The sequence below is a fragment of the Pygocentrus nattereri genome, chromosome 5, assembly GCF_015220715.1.
Source record: "Pygocentrus nattereri isolate fPygNat1 chromosome 5, fPygNat1.pri, whole genome shotgun sequence".
In the NCBI taxonomy this organism is placed as follows: Eukaryota; Metazoa; Chordata; class Actinopteri; order Characiformes; family Serrasalmidae; genus Pygocentrus; species Pygocentrus nattereri.
The window spans coordinates 42,691,105-42,714,386 of NC_051215.1; the positions used below are offsets into that span (position 1 = coordinate 42,691,105).

Genomic DNA, 23,282 nt, shown 5'->3' on the forward strand with positions numbered 1-23,282 from the left:
ACAGAGAAAAGAGCAAACCCCCTCATGCTAAACAGCACAAATCAGCAGATGTGCTGTTTAGCTGAAACACATCCAGTACCTACATACTGTTACTAAACATGCCCTGGGGGCGGGGACAATACACACTACAACTACACAGGTGAGGGTTCCTGCTTTGCATGGTTCTAGGGAAAAATATGTTTTTTAAAGGTTTTTTACAATCCGAAGGTTCTTTAACCCCTGAAAATCCCAGGATTATTACAAACTAAGGTTGATTATTCAGTAACTACATGGACTACATTGCAATCTGGTGGAGTTATTCTTAGGTTATAGAAGTGTAGTATAACTTTAGTCCTGCTGGTCCTGGCCATTAAAGGGGCTGAATCCTAGAAGGTTATTTTCTTTCACATATGTCATGCTTCTTAAGTAGTTTTTCCATCTCATGACCCCAAAAACCACTTCAGAACACAGTGTAACTAAAGCTTCCCAACTACTTGCCACCCTACAATGCTGCATCTTTCGCTGTGCTTGGATGAAAATTTCCAGCACTCCACCCACCTACAGAGAGTGGGTACATCAACCATTACGTAGCGCCTCAGAACCTTAGAAGAAGTTATTATTTAACATGAATTATTTCTCACTCATAGTTCACTGAAACAAGAAGATAAACGCAGATTCACAAATTTAATGTGATACCTTATTAGTTTTTGTAAGTAGAGGAGATTTTTTATTATGAACTGAATTTGATATTATTATGCATGTAGTTTTTTGCTTCAATAATGTTTTTGTCATTTCTTGACATTAAAACAAATGGAAAAATTGGACGTGTAGCCCTGAAGCTGTTGATAATAGGGAAGTGCATGAGTACTGACATCAGGACATACCTTCAGAACTCCTTACTATTCAGCTTTAGCTCTTGCATGAGGTGATGGAACACAATGTCTTGTTGTCCTCTCTGTAGATACTCAGCGTGTGCATCATTTAGTTGCATCACTAACAAGGCTAAATACTCTATTTGATATTAGATAGCTCCAGAAACATAGAAAATACATTTTTTCACTGACAAACTGACACATTGCCCACCGAGGAGAAATGCCTCCTCTTGAAGACAACAAGCCAATGTCATCATCTGGCATGACGCTGTTATTTCTGTGACCTCAGGGCTTCCCAACCTTTTCCAACTCGCAGCCCACACAGCCGAAAGCCAAAGCTTCTGCAGCCCTAAAGATTTTACCGAACAGATAATTGAATTTGCATAGAAATACAATAATCAGTGTAACCTGTCTATTTGGCTTGACTTTTAATATGTTCAATATGTCTAGCTGCATATTTGTTTAGCCTACAAATGACAGCATAACGTGTTTGGCGTCAAAGCTTAATTTAAAAGCACAGAGCATAGTCACTTTATTTTGTTCTCAGCCATGTAAAGCCTATAAATTAGGCCTTTAAACAACAATCTGGATTTATCTGTGCAGTTTTTTCAGACTACAGTAAATTAATTCAATAAGATAATAACATCTTGCACAGGAAATGTGATTTTTTTGAACAGCAAAAATGTGACATTACTTTATTTGTTCTGTTTGATATTTGTTTTATTTTCCTTCTCTTATTTCATGGCGGCTGTTAGCATCTCCAAACCAGCTCAAACGAGACTCAAACTGAACTACAAACATCTGAGCTTTATGTGAAAGCTGTCATAAAGTTCCAGCTCCTGAAAGAGGAGGGGAAATGGTGAAACTCACCATGCTCCTTTTACATCCTATCCAATGTCTTAATTTAACCATTTTGGAGAAGTAAAGGAGATGTTTGTCACTTAAAGACATTCTGCCCATTTGTTTTTGTCGCAGCACAATAAAGCTCGGTACTCAAAGTTGTATTTTTATTTATTTTGTTTTTTACTTGGTTTTCTTGGTTTTCTCAATCTGAACTATGATTGCTGTTTCAATAGCAGGTGGTCCAGTCTCAGGCTCTTTCTCTTTGAAAGACTTTGTCTGTAACCATAATTTATCCATGACTGATGAATTCCTTATGAATGAATGTTTTGTGATATTTAAAATAACATTTGGTTACACGTCTATATGTTGTGCAATAAAAATAATTTTAAAAATGTAAATGGTCACAGCCCCCTTAGAGACCCTTCCTGACTCTTCCTACATCAAAACCTACCAATGTTCCTCAGCTGCTTTTAAATAATGAAACATGCTACTCTGCATGGTTCTATGTTTTTATACAACAACAGATTTTTTGTCATGCAATTGAAATGGGAAACTACAATTGCACACTATGCTAGTGCAAGCTGCACACTGCATGCTACTCTTCACTTTAGTATACAGTACAGGATCCAATATACTACTGGAAAGGGGCATGACTGGACTGCCAACATCAAGGACTGAGTCAATCAGACTGATCTCAAAAAACACCCTATATTCCTCAGCTTTCCAATCACTGCTTAGCGACTGTTGCTAGACATTTTTCAGCTCTTTTTCAGGTCAGGACTAGAACTTGAGTCTCATCCCTTCTCTGTTCGGCACTGCTTTTACTGGCTGTATCCTCTGAAAGAAACACTCGGCCCTTTCACTACAGACAGGAAAGTACATTAAAATACATATACTACACAACCCAGCTCTCTCTCTCTCGCTTTCTTTCATTTCTACTGTCGATTCTAATCAAGGCTGATAGTCTCTTAAGCCGACTTCTTGGATGAATTGGACAGGGCATGTGGAACGCTTCACTGAAACTGCTGTAAATCTATTTCATACTGTCTAAAGCAACAGAAAATTCCATTTCCACAGATCCTGAGCCAACTATATTTTTATATTTCTGATCCCACAGGATTTCCTCCCTGTCCACTGTCCTTATTAGAAGAGCTTTATTCGCCATGTCCTGCTGGATATAGAAAAGAAAAACAGAAGTAGAGAACTCTGAGTACCCTCACCACTCACACACACACATTTTAGCCACTTTTTGTATGCAAATATTTGTATTTATATCTTGTTTTTAAAAATGTTTTATATTGTAATGAATACAAAAGCACAGACTAATACACATATTGTGTGCAGTAAGCATAGGAGTGACGCATACATGATCGCTAGTTTTATTTATTTATCTGACACTGTGATTTAATCATTTGTAATTTAACATTACCAGATGGCTAACAAAAGAATAACTCACACAAACTGCAAATTTTGCATTGTTTTGCTTTTAATATGTCTATATATCGCACCACTTAGATACTGCTCACTGTGAGACACAATATCTGCTGCATGTGTCCATTCTGTTTCTGCATTGCATACTCAATCAAAAACATACACTTTACTGCCAAAAGTATTCGCTCGTCTGCCTTCACACGCATATGGAATTGACATGGAATTGACATCCCATTCTTAATCCATAGGGTTTAATATGACAATAACAGCTTAAACTCTTCTGGGAAGGCTTTCCACAAGGTTTAGGACCGTGGTTATGGGAATTTTTGACCATTCTTCCAGAAGTGCATTTGTGAGGTCAGACACTGACATTGGACCAGAAGGCTTGGCTCGCAGTCTCCGCTCTAATTCATCTCAAAGGTGTTCTGTCGGGTTGAGGTCAGGACTCTGTGCAGGCCAGTCAAGTTCTTCCACATCAAACTTGCTCATCCGTGTCTTTATGGGCCTTGATTTGTGCACTGGTGCGCAGTCATGTTGGAACAGGAAGGGGTCGTCCCCAAACTGTTCCCACAAAGTTGGGAGCATGAAATTGTCTAAAATCTCTTGGTCTGCTGAAGCATTAAGAGCTCCTTTTACTGGAACTAAGGGGCCAAGCCCAACTCCTGAAAAATAGTCCTACACCATAATCCCCCCTCCACCAAACTTTACACTTGACACAATACAGTTGAACAAGTACCGTTCTCCTGCCAACTGCCAAACCCAGGTTGCCAGGCGGAGAAGCGCAATTCATCACTCCAAAGAACACGTCTCCACTGCTCTAGAGTCCAGTGGCAGCACTTTACACCACTACATTCGACACTTTGCATTGCACTTGATGATGTAAGGCTTGGATGCAGCTGCTCGGTCATGAAAACCCATTTCATGAAGCTTTCAATGCTGTTCTTGAGCTAATCTGAAGGCCACGTGAAGTTTGGAGGTCTGTAGCAATTGACTGCAGAAAGTTGGTGACCTCTGTGCAGTATGCACCTCAGCATCCGCTGACCCCACTGAAATATCATTTTCCGTGGCCTAACACTTTGTGGCTGAGTTGCTGTCGTTCCCAATTGTTTCCACTTTGTTATAATACTACTGACAGTTGACTGTGGAATATTTAGTAGCGAGGAAATTTCATGACTGGACTTCTTGCACAGGTAGCATCCTATCACGGTACCACGCTGGAATTCACTGAGTTCCTGAGAGTGACCCATTCTTTCACAGATGTTTGTAGAAGCAGTCTGCAGGCCTAGGTGATTGGTTTTATACACCTGTGGCCATGGAAGTGACTAGAACACCTGAATTCAATTATTTGCATGTGTGAGTGAATATTTTTGCCAATATAGTGTATTAAAAAATGGAAAAAATACACTAATGATTCATTCATTCATTCATTCCACATTACACAAGCCTCATTTCCCTGACATCTTCCACTCCACTCTGTACTAACAACAATCCATATCACTTCAACATGAATGGAGAGATTAAACTCCTTTCATATGTAAATGTATTAACTCCTTAAATAACCACCGTGCGGGCCCCATGTTCCACTACACACTTCCGTTATCTAGGAATAGCTCAGCTAGTTTGCATTATAGTCCATTTAATTGCTGAATAATAAGCCTTAGTATGTAATAAGCCTGGGATATTAAGGGGTTAATGGCTGTGATGTGAAATCACAACTGGAATAAATGAATTTAAAACAGACTTACGCAGCTTCCACATATGGATTTCATTGACTGGGGACTGAACAGTAGTAGTACTGTATGTGAATATTTGCAAACATTGAACAGCTCTGCATCAAGTCAACCTGAATTAACCACTGTCTCTACTTTATAAGGTGAATAAATGCAATAGGCAGACATTTTCAGCATAATGTCGCTGAACGTTCTGCTTTTGACGGCATATCTTGTGTCAAGCCAGTGCTTTAAGTGTGGCAGTTTTGAAGTGTAGTAAGGTGCAATGATTACATAATGTTGATAAACAGAAAACAAAGCTAGCTGTTGGCTAAGCGGTGCTACACACTGTAGCCAACTACGTCAGGTGTAGGAAATTTTATGGACAAGTCTTTCTCAAAAATATATGCACCTTTTTCCTTTAACCATGTCATGACCTCAGTGGGACCCACTGCTTTATAACTAATACGATAAGCTTTTGGGATTGATGCTGAGCACCCTTTTGTGGATTTAGGAGACATAATATTGACTATGATGATATTGACTTGATATGCACTACAGTCATGTAGCTGATGGATTTAAACAAACATTTAAAACAAGGAGGACATTTGAATTTAATTTTTGAGTCCAGCTTACACTCCTAGCAAACACTGTGAAAAAAACATTGTGTTTTAAAATTTAGTGTTTGCTGAACTCCGCTAGTTAATAATGGTAAGTTAACAGAACAATACTTCAAATCTGTTAACTCCAATTAAGTTATTATTTATTAAGTTATTATTTATATTAAGTCAGCCAGGTTGTTTCATTTTTAAAGTAAAACACCAAATAATGTTTACAGTGAAGCCGAGTGTGATGTCGTCTTCATATTCATCTTGCGTCCATTAAGATCTGGTGCATTATAACACTTCCTAAACCATGTGAGAAGGAGCACAGCACTGTCCCGAGACTACTGCACAACCAAGCAGCACTGCAGCTACACAATGAGGCTAGCATGATTGATACATCCTAAAAAAAGGTCGAAAAACTTTCCAGTTCCTTTTTTTATTGCTCTCTCTCTCTCTCTCTCTCTCTCTCTCTCTCTCTCTCTCTCTCTCTCTCTCTCTCTCTCTCTCTCTCTCTCTCTCTCTCTCTCTCTCTCTCTCTCTCTCTCTCTCTCTCTCTCTCTCCCTCCATCCTGGCAGGCTCCCAGAAACAAACAACCTGGCAGATGTTCAGGCCTAAAAGGCCCTGACGTCTTTTTCTCTGTTCCATTACCAGAAACTTTGCCTGATTTGTGCTAACTCTTACTGCTCCTCCACGCTTCTGTGTTTTACTGACAGCATCAGCAACCGGCGTGGAGCAGGAGGCGGTTGGATGGTGGTCACTCGTGCGTCTAACGCTTCTATTCATCCGGACTCGCGTCTGGTCAGTGGGAGAGGGGACAGGTGGACGTTTGATTACAGACTCGTCTCTCTGACGGACACGGCTGTGAGCCGATGCTGGCGGCTTTTTTTTCCCATGTGGTTCAGACAGCTCTGCGCATATGGTTTACACAAACAGGGCTGCATCCCAAACAGAGAGGAAGAAAATGATTGAAATGAGCACTGCTCAAACAACACACTGAGACAGATGGGAACTTCCACACAGCTGTCACACTCAGACGTATTGGAGAGGGATGGGGGCGTACGAAAGCTGCAATATTCATGAAACTTTCATAGCGTTCACTGCTATCAGGAAGGCAGGTGTTTGTGTGAGTGCATGCGGATCTGTAGGGTACAATAATATGCTGGCTGAATTCTACGGATCTCGTGTCTTCATGTCTTTCTGTAAGAACAGTTGCCATTAGAGGGATCCTTTAAAGCTGCCTCTTGAGTTTTAAGGGACGAACAACAAGATCAGAATGTTAATCTGTAAGTGAGTGTCTTGGGGAAAAGGTAGATACATCTTCCTCTGCGAAGGAATCATTTTATCACACATTCAACATGACTGAAAAGCATTTTTAACACTATATAGGATACGAAAGGTATGCTCCAGATGTTTCATCCTGATCTGTAACTACTGCATCTGCAGCATACAGTTGATTAGCGATGTGAAAATCACTAATAATAGAAGCCTCTGGGCAGTTGCTGAATTCGGCGAATGCATGTCTGAAACACATAACTTTGTCACATGGTTTCCAAACTGACACCAAAACTAAAGACCAATTCACAGCTACTACTTTTTCTACTACTGCTACTTTTTCACAAAAAAAAAAAACCTGATGTGATTTTTAACATAGTGGAACGTTCACATCAAGTCTAATGCATCAAGTCTTTAAGTGAGGGAGGCTCATTGTCCTCAGTCTTTCCTGGACATAAGCAGACTAAGATACACCTACACTGTAAGAAATAAAGATACTGTACAGGTACATTTTTCATTTATCAAGGTACAAACAATGTAAATGTACGCTTAAAGGTACAACAGTGGTTTTAAGGTCTAACTGTGCACCTTAAATAAGTGTAAAAATATGTATTTGTATCTTTTCATAACCTAATGATTTAAAACAGAACAATAAAATAAAAAGTCTGGCGACGAGACGGGATGTGTGGAGTCAATACAACTTTACAACAACTTTGTTCCCTGAGCAAAAGTACAGAGACATACTCTTGAGGGTACCACCCCAGTGACAAGAGGAGTACTGCCCCAGTGACAGTTTTATACCTTCATTTCTGAGACTGTAGATAAGCAAATAATAAAAACTGGTACTAATGGTACTAATCACCATTTCCCAGCCTTTCGGCTATATTCCAATATTAGGGCTAACCCAAACAGCATTTTACAGGCTTTGAATACTCATTTGGAGTACTATAGCTAAAAGTCCAGGGAATGATACTCATTCATAAAATCACCTTTAAAGGCAATAATATTTACTAATTCATAACTAACCATAATTTCATGCATATTTGTTAAAAATGTATTGATTATGCGGCAATGATGTATTAGAAGCGCAAGCTGAAGCCCAGCTGCTCGTTCTCTGTGTGTTGCTATAACAGAATTCACAATTGTTGCTGTTTGTTCAAATACAGATTTGAACAGTCACTTTAATCACTTGTACAGGACTTATAAGCCAGGTGTCTAGACATAAAGTGTGTAATGAAATAAAAAGAACGGTTCTTTTGTCATTATGATTCAAATTATTTTGAGCTATTTTTAGTTTAGTCTTTTTAGTTTGTTTTATCAGTTACTGTATTCGGCTAGTTTGGCATTTTATATACTGAAAAGCAGCACTGAAGTTGACATGTAGGCCAAGTTGGGCTCAGTCATGTGGCTTTCGCTCTGCAGCCAAAAGAGTCACTGGCTTGAGCAGCTAAATTTAACTTTACCCCCATGCCAGACTCATCTGCCTGAGAGCGCCTACAACACCAGCAATGCCCAATTTCCCCTCCTTCAGCACTGCCAGAACTGGGTACAACAACCAGGCTTAAGGTTCTGAGCTCCCCAGTCTTAGTGTTGCCCTCTCTAGTGTCTAGCATTATCAGCACCGGATATATACCCCTATATATTTGAGATAATTCATCAGACTTCTTGCACCTCCAGGGTATACCAGCCTCTTATTACACATTTTGCAGTGAGCATTTTTCTTATTGTCGGATAATTCATAGCTCCCTCAAGATTTCTTAGGCATCTGTGCAGTTTTAGCTATAATGGCCACACGTAAAGCATAAAAAAGGCGGTGCTTTTGAGAACCAATGAAATTAAACTCTGCATTTTCATATACAATGTTTTGCTTGTTGTATAAGCTTTTGTGCTCTGTCACAAGCAAGATGATGCACATTTGATTGGACTGCAACTACGACAACAGAGCTCTGACTTGACGTTTTGGAATCCATGGTGATCAGGTGGAGCCTGTGAAAGCTCTTTCCACATCACTAGCTTGTTAAACAATTACCAGACAAAGTCCCTTGGTACAATTAGTCCCTTCTTAGAAGGAACAATCTGCACAGATTTACAGCTTTATTTACAAATCTGATGGAAGAATTGAACCCCTCCACCAAATAACCATATATTAACCCTTGCGTTGCCATGCGAAGGCTAGAGCAGAGAGCTAATAGCAGGATTTACAGTGATCTGGCTGTGTGTTGGTGCTGTATTTCTGGGTTGTATGATACTAGAGCTGGTTTCTCTCACTCTGGCTAGTCATGGCAAGATGTGCTAATAGTTCAGATGAGTAAATAATGCCAGTATTTTTAACCCTTTGTTTGTAATATGAACACTAAAAGCTGGGATGTAATATAACAGTAGCGAGTGGGTTTTGGGTGATTTTGGAGATGGATTGCTGGCTGATGGATGGTCATAGGTGGATGAAATCACTCAGGATGGTAAGGGCAGAGTCTGACGAGTGATCTGATGTGTGAATCATGTCATTGTTTTAACTCTTTGTTGAAATATAAAGACTAAAAGCAGAGCAATCATCAGGATTTTGGGTGATTTTCCAATCCGAATAATTCACTGACACTGACATCAAAGCTCAATGACATTTATGAGGCTAGCTCGAGTGGTACTTATTTAAACAAGTACTACCAGCTATAATTAAACCCATTTTAACAATAATTAATTCTTCTCTTAGCCTAGGTCATGTACCCAAATCATTCAAACTAGCAGTGATTAAACCTTTGATAAAGAAGCCAAATTTTGACCCCAGCGAATTGTCAAGCTACAGACCTATTTCCAACTTATCATTTATTTCTAAGATTTTAGAAAAAGCTGTAGCCCAGCAACTCTGTTCCTATCTACATAAGAACAACATATATGAAAAAATCCAATCTGGTTTTAGGCCCCACCACAGCACAGAGACGGCTCTAGTTAAGATAACAAATGATCTTCTTCTTGCCTCTGATCAAGGCCACGTATCTCTGCTGGTACTACTCAATCTAAGTGCAGCTTTTGACACTATAGATCACTCTGTTCTCTTAGACAGACTACAAAACATGGTTGGAATTATAGGAATAGCGTTATCCTGGTTCACATCACTGACCGGTTTCAGTTCATACAATTAAATAACGTATCATCTAATTATACAAAAGTGAAATATGGAGTTCTACAAGATTCTGTTTTAGGTCCTCTGTTATTCACATTATACATGTTACCATTGACATGGAATTTGTTTCCACTGCTATGCTGATGATACACAGCTGTACATATCAACCAAACCAGATGATAAATCCAGATTAAATAAAACAGAAGACTGTCTAAAAGATATAAGAAACTTGATGCTACAGAATTTCTTTCTTTCAAACCCAATAAAACAGAAGTTCTCATTCTTTTTCCAAAGGCTGCTTGGAATAAATGCTCAGTTTTAATGTTAAATCTTGCTGACTTCTCTGTAATACCTGGTTCAGTAGCTAAAATCTTGGTGTGACGACTGATTCAGATCTAAGGTTTAATCAACACATAGGTAATATTACAAGGACAGTGTTTCTTCACCCCCGAAAAGTTTCAAAGCTAAGAAATGCATTATCCCTACATGACGCTGAAAAATTGGTACATGCCTTGATAACTTCAAGGTTAGATTACTGTAATGCATTGTTGTCAGGATGCTCCAACAGGAACCTAAATAAACTTCAGTTAGTCCAGAATGCTGCAGCTGGAGTTCTCACTAAAACCAGGAAATCTGATCACATCAGCCCAGTTTTATCAGCGTTACACTGGCTTCCTGTCAAATTCCGTACTGACTATAAAATTCTCTTATTGACGTATAAAGCCCTGCATGGTCTCTCACCTGCAAGTACCTGCAAGATCTTATTTCCCATTATGAACCACCTTGCTTACTCAGATCACAGGAGGCTGGTTTACTACTGGTTCCTAAAATTCAGAAGACTTCAATGGGGGGAAGAGATTTTCTTACAAAGCCACCAAATTGTGGAATAATCTCCCAGTTAATCTTCGGGACTCTGACACAGTCTCAACCTTTAAGTCTACTGAAAACATTTGTTTAGTTTAGCTTTTGACAGTTAGCCTTCCCCTTTAGATAAAGGAAGGAGATCCAGGGGTTCATGGACATAGAGGCTTATGGTAAACTGAGATGTTGGTGCTGTTGACCCACCACTTCACGCGATCACACAGGTTTGTTGACGGTGGAGGGGGGATCCCAGTGTCTCAGGGTACTCTCATATCTATGTTACCTTCTGGTTCTCTCCTTTTAGTTTATGCTGTTATAGTTAGATCTGCCGGAGTCACCAGACACACTCTGGGGGGAATCTTATTTATTACAGTCATACTCCTGAGCAGAACTCATTTTGTCTCTTTACTCTTCCTGAGATAATGACTGCCCTCCCATCCTGCTGAAGACTGACCATCAGGGCCTCCTCCTCGCCATCACCAACCTGCTCTTCTGCTCATTTGTGCCAACTGCAACATCCTCAATTACATCACTGTGCCATCAAGATGTACCAGCATTGAGATAGGATGGGACTGTTTCAGCTCACTCCCACTTTTCATAAAGACTCAGTCAGAGACCGCCTTAGTCAGAGACTGCCCCTACCAGTGCAGTTTCTAAAGCTTTACCATCCAGTCTTCAAACAGAGATCCTCTTAGCTTCTATTTATTAAATTGTAAACACTGTTTGACCAGATCAGAGTGAGCCATGGTTCCTCCCAAGGTTTCTTCCTCCAGACTGAGGGAGTTTTTCTTTGCCACCGTCGCCTCTGGTTTGCTCACTGGGGGATATATGTTATAACTATATGTTTTCAAACTTCTGTAAAGCTGCTTTGTGACAACATCATTGTAAAAGGTGCTATACAAATAAACTTGAAACTTGAATTGGACCAGGTCTGTAGCTTTTGCAATGAAAAGACAACCTATGCTATATTTATGCTTTTGCCATACTATGCTTTTATGATTTTTATTAAAATGTACATATTGTTGTTGCAAGGGCTCAATTTATAAAAGTACTATACAAAAATGTATTTTGTATTAATGTTTACAGAATTTCAAATCACTTGGTTTACTGATGTTTCTGTAAGTACGTAAGGTAAATGTGCTGCAATTATTATCCATGGGAATCACCTGTATGATTCAAATGTGACAGATAGAGATTAGACTGCAAAAGGCAACAGTATTAAAGAATTATATTATTATACAGTATTCCTTTAAGCTAAGCACCCAGCAAAAGCACTCGCAAATGAGTGCAGAGGATGATCCTGCTATTGAAATTAAGATTCAAATTCAGAGTTCAAAGCCTAGTAGCCACTGTGCTGGAAGCTGGCCATAAACTGGGAAAAAATTGCATATTTACGAGTGAAGAAATACTATAAGGTTCACAGCACCTCCACATGAACTCCCAGCTGCGTGCATTTGTGTAGTACGGATGCACTACTGCTCAGGAGAGATCAGCACACGCATTATTCTTAAGTTGCTGTGCGGGTGTATGCACGAAGGAGCGAGTCTCTTCCCTAATCACATTTGCAGTGCATAGTCGGGAGCGGATCACAGAATAATGAACTGTGTGGATGCGAGTGTGTGTGAGAGATGAAGATATATGAAAAGACATGTGGAGTGTGGATCTCTGTCTCTATGGCAACAATGTGAGACGACCTGGAAGTAAAACAGAAGAGAAGACTTGCACATGTGACCACTGTTCCACACACGCACACACACACACACACACACACACACACACACACACACACACACACACACACACACACACACACACACAAACACGTGCACAGCGTCTAATCCTGGCTTCTCAAGTTGCTACAAGTGACGCAGATCACAATCCGAATCAAGGATTGTTTTGGATAATCTTACTAATACAAACGTACAGGATTATTAAACTAAAGACCATATAAGACCAGCCGCTTATATCATTTGTGCTGATGCATATCGTGTTGCCTGTCCTCAGAATATCTGTATCTACACAAACAGAGTCACAGCTACAAGCACAAAGACTGCTTATAAATCTGGGCATCACACTGGAAGACATGAGATGCACAAGGCATGTACTTAGGAAAGCAATTACACCTTTCTAGACAAAGAAGCACAACCGAGAGAAACAGAGTGGGGGGGGGGGCTGGGGGTGAAGGAGAGAGAGACAGAAAGAGGGAAAAAAAAGAAAAGAGAGAGAGAGGGAAGTGATGAGAAAAGGATGGAGAGAAAGAAAAAATGGGAAAGAGAGATACAGGAGGTAAGGGAAAGAGAAAAATAGAAAAAAGAGGCAAAGAGAACAAGAGAGAATGAAAGAGAGGGGAAGCGATAGAAAAGGGGAGTCTGAATGAAAGAAACCAAAAAGAAAAAAATAGAGAGAAAAAGTGAAAGTGAGAAAAACTGAGAGAGAAGGGAAGAGAACAGGATAGAGAGGAGTGAGAAAAAGAGAAAACAAGAAAGATACAGAACGAGAGTGAAGAAAACAGTGAAAGTGACAGGCAGAGAAGGGGAGGGAGATGGAAATGACAAAGAGAGAGAGAGAGAGAGACGTAGAAAGGGAATGAGAGGCAGATAAAAAGATGTAGAAAGGAGGAAGTGGAGAACAAACAGAGTGGTGAGGGAGAGAAACTGAAAGAGAAGGGGAGAGAAAGAGAAGGGCAGATAAGAGTGAGAGAAAAAAGAAAGATGCCAATAGAAAGAGAGAGAGCAAGAAAGAAATGGATAGAGAGGAGGGAAAGAGAAAACTAGATAGAGAGAGAAAGGGACAAGGGAAAACAAAGGGAGAACGACAGAGATGAGTGGGTGAGATGGGAGAGAGAGTAAGAGAAAGAGAGAGAAAGTGAGACAGAGTGGGAAAGAAAGAGAGAGAGAGGAAGGAAGAGAGAGGGAGAGAGAGAGGGAGAGAAAGTGAGAGAGAAAGATAAGAAGGCAGGTAAAGAAATGGGAGAGAGGGCAGAGAAAGAGGAAGAGTGAAGGAGACAGAATCAGATTACAGTGCATGTCATAAGACACTTCTTATCATTAACAGTCATGCATGCATTAGCTGTGTACACGACACTAAGACTGACTGAATAAAGCATCATGCATCACGCAGAACACAAAAAGGAGAAGTGAAAAACACAGGATAGTCACCAGAGGTTGACTAAAAAAACATGTTCAATGTCCTGTAGGATCTCTAGCTCTCTAAAGACGTTTCGGACCTCATCTCGCTCTATGCACTGCTGTTTGTTCATGTACTTCATGGCATACATCTTCTCCGTGTCCCGCTTCTGCACGATACACACCTGGGGAAGAGAGCAAAACACACACACACACACACACACACACACACACACACACACACACACACGCACACACACACACACACAGAGTGAGAAGCCTTAAGAACCTAAAGCACATTAATCCAGTGTTCACGATTACATGTTTAAAATAAGCACCAACACATGCATGTATCTGTGAAAGATAAGCAGATTTTCTCTGAGACTGGTACAGAAACAGTGCTTTGGATGAAATCTATTCAATAATCCACAGTTCCTTTTCAAAAACATCCATTCTTTGGTCCCAACAAGGACATCGCAAGCACCTTTGAGAACAGCATTATAAAGCTACTGTCACATTATCTATACAGTATATAAAAGAAAGGAGATTTTATATTTTTAAAATGTTAACTTTTTCATTTGAGTCAACCGATCTTCTAATAGTACATTAAAAGAACAAGAATCTGAAGAATACTCCCCATCAACTTATTTGAAGTTCAAATAACTCAACATTTTAGGGCAGCTCTACACTAAAAAATAAACCCCACATTTTCTGCAGTCTGTCATATAACTCACTATGCATGCAAATATTCCTACAACTATGAGACAGTTGAACATGCCATTTAGAGGCCTGTAGTCTGTTTGTGTACCTTTACTAATTTTCTTCAATTTTAGGGGTCCAAGTGCCGAAGATGCTGGGAGCCTATGGAATTGGCTCGTGTAATGCTGAAAATGATTGTAATCTTACCATCCTTCAACTGAAACTATGACTTCTGGTCTCTTCTGAGCTAACACCACCTTTGGGAACTAACCCCCCAGCATTCAATCTAAAGCGATGAATTCTGTCATGCTTTCATATGGCAGAGGTCAGGATTAGGGTCAGAAATTAACCTGGACCATAGAGGGCTTTTGTGCATTCTGTCATAATCAGCCAGCCAATACAATGCTGGAGCTTCAGCAGGCTTATGAAGAAGACTTAGTGCCTGATCTTCATAAAGCATTCATAACAGTGAAAAAACATGAAATGCAATGCACAGATGACCACTGCACTACTTGATTTCTTTACTTTTGAACAATTGTGTGCGTGTGTGTAATGTGCATTTTAACAATTAAATAATGAAACCATGTCAGAGAGAAGCAGGCAATCTACGCAGCTACACCACATTCCTCTATGTTTTATGGTCCATAAATCGATTCCTCATTCTTCATAGCTAACAGAATATTTCACAGTAATTATATAAGTAGTATAATAGTAGTTATATAGAAGTTATTTAAGTCTTATTATTCAGTTATTAATCTTAAGCCTACAGTTTAATTGTTAACTGCCACTGGTAATAATGAAGAAGGTAATAAGAATCTCACCAATGTCTGAATGTTTTATTATTTGTTGTGAGCATGCTGACCAATCACAGGTGTTTCCTTGGGTATATAAGTAATGTTGGTCAAAAATAATGCAAGCCTGTCTTTAACTAGGTGCACTAATGTGTTTTTAGTATAATGCAATATTACACTCTCAGGCAGTCACTCAGGTGGTACCCTCAAGGGTACTTCTCAGCACCTTTAATCAGGGAAAATAACTGCACCATAATCCATTGAAATGATATTTGTACTGACTTCACACCCTGTCTTGCCTCCAGGCTTTTTATTTTATTGTTCTGTTTTAAAACATTTGGTTATAAAAGGTACAAATATGTACGTTTCACCTGGAAAAGCTTATTTAAGGTGCACAATTGGACCTTAAAACCACTGTTGCATCTTTGAGGGAACGTTTACATTGTTTGTACCTTTATGAATAAGAAGTGTAGCCGCAAAGAACCTTTATTTATAACAGTGTATGTAGCACTATTATTGCAATACGGAATACTGAACTATAGTCTTAAATCCTCCCTCAAAATGGACCCTTTCTGGTCCCTTATTTTTGCTTTTTAAATATCAAAACCACAAAGAAATGTGTCTTTTTCCCTTATATCATTCAGCCCTAACCCTAGTCTTCATCATATTTCAATCAGGAGTGTAAAGGAAGTGTGCCACTGAAATGTGATCCTGGATTACAAATCTGATCTTGGATCAGCCTTCACTGGCAACCAAGGAGCTGCCAAGACTGGCTACATCCGCACCCCCAAGATCAGCAGAGGGCTGTGATTGGGCCGTGATTACATTTCAGTGTGGCACACTTCCAGCACACTCTTGATTAAAGTGCAGTGAAGACTATGGGGTCATAATAAGAAATGATGCAATGATGTATTGAGCATTTAGTTTTGCTATGTTGTTGAAAGTGCTTCATGGTGAAATGCAGTGCAGCTGTCTTTCCCAGGTGAATTACACTCATTTCACAAGTTCAGCATTAACCCCTCCTAATTGTCAGTACTGAGATAAAGAGATTTCAAACAACAAAATAATTTCTTTGCCTTTGTGTTTGTGTGTTTTCCTGATCTGGTGCAGAATCTTTCTCATATTGGCGAACACTGCAAGAAAAGGTAAAACAAACCAACTGTTTACAGCAGAGAGTCTCTCTAGAAGCATGCTGTGGGTTGCCTCTCCGGCAATAAAAACAACAGAGACGACTGTCAAACTGTTATGTAATAATAGCAAATATAAGGGCTGAAGATACTTAACATAACCTGTGTGATTTATCATCTGGCGGAATGTCTAGAAACCTTCAAGTGAAGCTTTTACCAACCCACAAGGCTTGTTTAATAACCCAAGCCAAACCTCTCTCCTCACAGGACCTGATATTTTCCTCTTTTCTTTCTGTCTTGCCTTTAGCCATTCCATTTCCTTCTCTTTAGTGTCCATCATCGGCATCCAAGCACTCCTCAGCCCGACACTCTCCTTGATGTCTCAACCTGAATGACACTTGCTCATGCACACGTACACATACCTTTTCTAATTTGGCAGATGAAACAATACATCTGTGTTGCCTGGCTTCTGAGAGAACTTTTATATTATAGATCAGTTAAGATCCCTGAAGAGAGCAGAGACCGTAGGCTGGAATCGGCACAGGCTGCAATTTCACTGTAGCAAACGATCCATGCTATCACATCTCACACACGTCTGGGTGTGTGTGAACACTACAGTATCCATCTCTGTCTGGCTAGAGAGCTGGCTGGTAACTTGAGATAGAGCAGAGTAAAGCGAAGGCAGGTGGCACTGCTGTTTGTGCACATCATTTTAAAGAAAAGTTTGTTGAAGAACTGAATCTACACCATTTTTCCCAGTCTCACCTAAAAGATAGTTGACCATGTCTGGTGTCTGAAGTTTGCTTCTTTAGTTTTGTACTGTATTCATGGAGCTAATGGCGGTAATAAATAATTAAGTGTAATAATTAGCATTGTGGAAGCATTAGGCCTAAATTTTTTTCTACATTTTTATACTTTTTGATCCCACAACCGGGGAAATTCCACCTCCGTATTTAACCCATCCGTGAAGTGAAACACCACATACACACTAGGGGGCAGTGAGCACACTTGCCTGGAGCGGTGGGCAGCCATATCCATGGCGCCCGGGGAGCAGTTGGGGGTTAGGTGTCTTGCTCAAGGACACCTCAGTCATGGACTGTCGGCCCTGGGGATCAAACCGGCAACCTTCCGGTCAGAGGGCCAGATCCCTAACCTCCAGCCCATGACTGCCCCTTAAATCATACCTTACATTCCTCAAACTAGGCCTGTCACAATAATTACATACTCACCTGATCACAATTATTTGAGCTAAGCACAATTACTTCATATAGTTGATAGTATTAGTGGGTGGTATAGCCAAAAATATTTATCACAGTATTATTAAGATTTCTGACCATCTTCACAGATATCACAGTATAGCCTATTTATGAATCGTGTTATCAAATAAGACCATTTAGATGTTTAAGTAAACCTTATTTGTACATTAACAACACTGTATTATTCTCAGATGCACCTTCAATTTTAAAGTAACATTACAGTACATTTTTACCTTAATATAACAGCTTCAAAGTCATTTTGATGATACACTGACTAATAATAGGGGGAATGGCATCTCAGTCATTGCCACTCAAGACCATGGGCAACGAAATTGTTCACAAAAACTGTGTAACACTTCATGGCTCCACATCACACACCAACAACTATGGTTCTTCAGCTAGCCATAAGAAGCTAGATTGGTATTCCCAGCATGAACATCATGGCAGAGGTTGTGAAGAGACTGAAGCGAGGAAGAGAAAAAGAGAGAGACCAGACAAGAGAACATCTCAGCTTTTACATTCTGGTGAAAACCAAAAGAGATGAAAGGGTGCAAGACAGCCTCACAGCTAACGGGAAACAGCAAAAATGTGGAGTGTACATCACTGCCAATATTATTTATGAAAGACTGTGACCTTATCTGTGTCATTTCTGTCTCAGTTTTGTAGTTTTACAGGATGCCAAAAGTCATATAACCTCAGTTATGTTTCAAACCAGCATGCAAAGAAATAAATTCAGCTCACACCAAAAAGTTTGGTCAGCCTTTGTCAGTCTCACCCCACATAAGCCTTGAAAGTTTGTAACCACTTGTAATGAAAATCCTGTAATATTACTCGACCTTGCAAGTTGACACTGTTTCTCTTCTGATTTTGTCTTTAAAGGTGTTGTGCCAAATTTCATCTTGCAGGCATAGTGATTACCCTAATGATTTCAGGTTATTTATACCTAGAATCATAGAATACAGTGTAATCTGTAGTCTCCGTTTACCTCCTTAACATGCATGCACACAGAGTCAGATTCTATGTCCATCACCTCACCAACAAATGCATTTATACATGAAGGGGGGGGCTCACAGCACGATCGATATTTAGACAGTGATGTAGAAGTGTATATACTCTGCAACTGTAGGGGAAGCACAAGAGTAAAAAATACCAATTCTCACATTATAAAAAACATTTTAACAACCAAAATAAATCTAAAATATTTATTATTGGGCAAAACAGTAAAAATAGTTCTGAACAATATAGACACGCATCAACATTGCTTTCTCAGTCTACCAAGGTAAAGGCAAGTGTGTTTAAGCACACAGCACCAACAGTGGTACTACAAATGATTTTACATCTGAATTCCTCCATCATCTGTCTCACATGTGTGTCTCTTACACTCAAGTTTTCATCTATGACAGTCAGGTGCTGCTGGACTTTGCCATTCACGCTACCAGTATTAATTGAGAAGCTGCGGTGCCTCTCGGCTTGTAGTGAGGACCATCGCCTGAATCAGCCATTCAAGTGAGGGGCACCTTGGGCAGTGTTCATAGAAAGCTGGCTAGTCTCCACGCTAAGCTAATGGCTAATCCCAAAAGACTGGCTTTTCCTTTCACTCTCTTTTCCCCCTTTAACTTATTGATTCATTATATTCTAATGTCTGCTCCTTCAACAAGTTCCTTCAGGTTAGACTGCAACTGCAATTAGTGTGTTTTGCTCTGTAAGTAAATTATGTTATTTGTGCTCATTGGCCACATATGGCTATAATGGCAGAAAATGCATTTATTAAGACTCATCACAGGTCCAAAGTTCTAACTTCTCACTGGTAATACGGCACCTTTACAGGGCAGAGGTTAATAATGTTTGTTAAACTGAGTTCAAGCTGTGTCTGTTGTCAGTTAAGAGCTGCTAAATATCTACAGCAAGGATGCAAGATAGCTAACCAGTCAATATGGCCACTTTAGTGCTCAATAGCTGCATATTTTAATAGCTGCACACAATGAACAAAAGAAAGTGAAAATGTTAGCCACAGTTATTTTAATGGCGATTAATCAATTGAAACTTTCATTAATGGCTTAACTCAAACTGAGTCAAGTGATCTCAAAGAGGCTTGATTGTGTTTTCCGACACTGTATGGTATATTGTTATCAATAAAAAATGTATATGGTGCCTAGCAAAAAAAGGAGAATCCACCCTGAGTCCTGAATTTTGTCCATACTTTTTGTCCATTTCTATATCAGAAAGCTTCTGAGCAAAATTGGGTGAACACCAAACATGTCTTGGCTGATTATCAGATGTGAGGATAGAAGGAAGTTGAAAACACTTAATATTTTGCTGAAGTAGTCCTTTTACGGTCTGTAGACAACAAAAAACCTAATGCTGCACTTCTGAAGCAAATTCACATTAAGGATTCTTGACTCAAACGCTTGAAAGGAGTGAGGTTTAATGAGAGTTGAAAAACTCTGCCTTTATTAGAGTCATGAGAGAGATAAACTCATGCAGGAAATCCCTCATATCTGTACATAATAGAGAGAAATGTGAGGAAAATGCACTAATGTGATTACTGAGCTTGCTGTAAGTCATGTGCATGATCAGATATTGGTATTAATAATGCCTGTATGACGTATGTTGGCACCACTATCTCTGATGAGGGTCTACGTCAAAATGCCCAAAGCTATGATACTGTGTATAACGGTTTTATGATCCCTTTAATGACAAGGCAAGAGTCCGTTTCTGTCTTCAAACCCATTGAATATTGGAAATTTGACTACACACTTCTAAACCTAAGAATAACGTCATAATAATTATTAATTGTAATAATAAAGAATAATAATGACAGTGTGCTTTGTACACTCTTAGCAAAAATAGTTCTTTCATAGTTCTATATGCAGTGCCATGAAAAAAGTATGTTTTAATCTATTTTTTTCATATTTGTCCCACTTAATTGTTTCAGATCTTCATGTATGAGTAAACACAACATAAAGTTATATGATCATTTCATTTACTAAAGGAAAAAAGTTAGCCAACACCAACTGGCCCTGTGTGAAATAACAACTGCCCCCTTATTCAATCAATTTGCCAAATTTAGTTGAACTGGGACCATTTTCATGTTCATCATTTTATTTTTGAGGTCTACTGCAATATATTTACATGATATATGTTCCAAAAACATATACTGTACATCTCTATTCACACTCTGTCCGAAACGCCACTGTGCTCTGATTGGTCAGCTCGCTCTCTCTGTTCTGACTGGTTAACTGCCAAAGTGGTCCTGCCCTATGTTCCACTCCTGTAGACCCTTCCTTCTTAAGCAGCTGTAAACACTGTTGTGGCTATTGGTCCACTGGTGTCGGTTATGCCATATCAGTTTGAGTCCCATCCTGAAAGTCAGGTTAGTATCTTCTCAACATGGCTACAAAACTAAACAAACTCTTTCTGGCCTCCAGTAGTTGCTGTATGTTGTGTGATGGATGTATTGCCAGTTCCACTGAATCTAAATATCACATAGCGATTTTTTCCATTTGATATTCAGAGGCATGCAACTCGCTTATCAATCTGTGGGAAAGTGATTAGTATAGTCTTAGCAGCTTTAACCAATGATCTCACAAATCTTTTTTTTCTATGTGGGGTTTGCTCCACGTGATCTAAAAATGCCATTGCCCATGTGAAGACCTGTGGCTCATTATGATATAATTGTTCAAACAAGCCTAGAAAAACTCTTTGACTCTTTGAATCTATCTAACAAAAAAAGTATTAAAGACATTGACAAATCACTTTTATACACAACGTTATTTTTGTTTTTTTTTGGTATACATTACTCATTGCTTCTTTAAACAGAATCTTTTCAGAAATATGAATTAGGCTTAAAGGTCTCAACAGGCAGCAGATGATCAAAAGAAGTTCCCAAAGAGACGAGAAGCCATTTTTAAGGCTCTGGGGTTCCAGCAAATCAGAGAACCACAGTGAGAGCTATTATATCCAAATGCAAAAAAAATTGGAACAGTGATGAATCTTTCCAGAAGTGGCCAGCCTACCAAATTCCTTCAAGAGCACAGTGACGACTCACCTAGAAAGTCCCATCCTTAGGAAGTGACTGGGAAAACACAGTATGCACAGGAGAGCTGCTAAGCGAAAAACACTGCTAACCAAGAGGAACATAAAGGCTCGTCTCATGGTTGATGACCACTAAGCCTTTTGAAATCTTGTTCTGTGGACTGATGAGATAAAGAGGAACTTTTTGGACATGGGGTCACATTACACCTGCTAAAGATAATGCAGTGTTCCACAGTAAGAACATCATGCCAGCAATCAAGCGAGCTGAAGGTCGGTGATGGTGAATACTTTTATAACACTGAACAACCATTGCCTTCACTAAAGAACACTGGAAGAAATCTCTATTTTAAAGATGTAGTCCATTTAGCAACTTATACCAAACTTTTCTTCTATTTTTTAGTTTAAATGCTTTTTAAACATTAACTATATTAACGGAAATCCTGAATAAAAAACACATATTGAATAATATGACGCAGAGTAACACAACATCTTGAAAACTACTGCACCATTCATTTTAATAGATGTTACCACATGCATTTATGAGCTCCTTCTGGTATAGGTTCATGATGCTTTGTGTGCTAATACTACCTCTTGCTGGAGAAACTTCAGACCTGCAAGTAATTTCCAAAGCCAGGCCAACACGCTTTATTAAAAATGTGTTACTTTTCATCATTATAGTGGAGTCATTCTGGAATTCAGCCATAGATGCCTTTGGAAAGCCATGGTGTATTACATGTTCATAATTTTTATGATTTAACCACCAAGACACTTGAGCTTAAACAGAAAATCCTTTCTCAGAGTAAATAACAGCCTGTGAAATGGCCTTTTAAGGTCCATCATTGGGTTACTTGTCACTTATCAACAATATTCTATTGCATCGCTCTACTGACCAGGCTGTATAAAAATGACTTCAGTCGTCTTTTATAGTTACTCTGATGAAAGAAGCCAATAACATGTACTTAATAATCACTGATCTTAATAAGCACTGAACTGAATGTGTGTGCACACGCACATCAACACATCACAGTCCATTCAACATATTGCTTCTTTTATTTAGGGGCAACACAGAGAAAGCTCCACTTCCAAACGCTGATCCATTTTATTATGCACAATAGCTACTCTGGCAGCAGATTTTAATGAGGTAAATGAGACAAAGACTTTGACAAAAGTCTCTGAATATATCACCAGCTAGACATTTTGTGAGATTCAGTTTCTAAACACGTGCTGTAGAAATTTGCTTTTGTAAGATTTAATGAGAGTTGAAAAACTGCTAACATCAGAAATCGTTCTATGAGGGCTAAACTCACACAGAGAATCCTTCAGACCTCTAGTGTCAGTAATGGAGAGAAAGAGCCAAACATTTACAAAATTGAGAGAGAGAGAGAGAGAGCGAGAGAGCGAGAGAGAGAGCAGAGTGGACTGGATTGCTGGTGATAGCTCAGGTCCCCTCATTAAGGCCAGGCAGATGGCCTCTTCACTGCATTAGAGCAGGAGCGACAGCAGGAAATCTATTACTACCGCAAAAAACACACCAGCTAATTGCCTCCTTCCTCTTCTC

At 39.4% G+C, this 23,282-nt stretch overlaps 1 protein-coding gene across 1 annotated transcript in view; it reads right to left on the reverse strand.

Annotated features, from left to right (window-relative positions):
* The window catches only part of LOC108426853 (serine/threonine-protein kinase 32C), a 119,229-nt gene that overhangs the window by 35,033 nt on the left and 60,914 nt on the right, over positions 1-23,282 (reverse strand). The window contains exon 3 of the mRNA XM_017696649.2: positions 13,850-14,001. Within this exon, the coding sequence (XP_017552138.1) occupies positions 13,850-14,001 (152 nt within the window). The remainder of the gene's footprint in view (positions 1-13,849; positions 14,002-23,282) is intronic.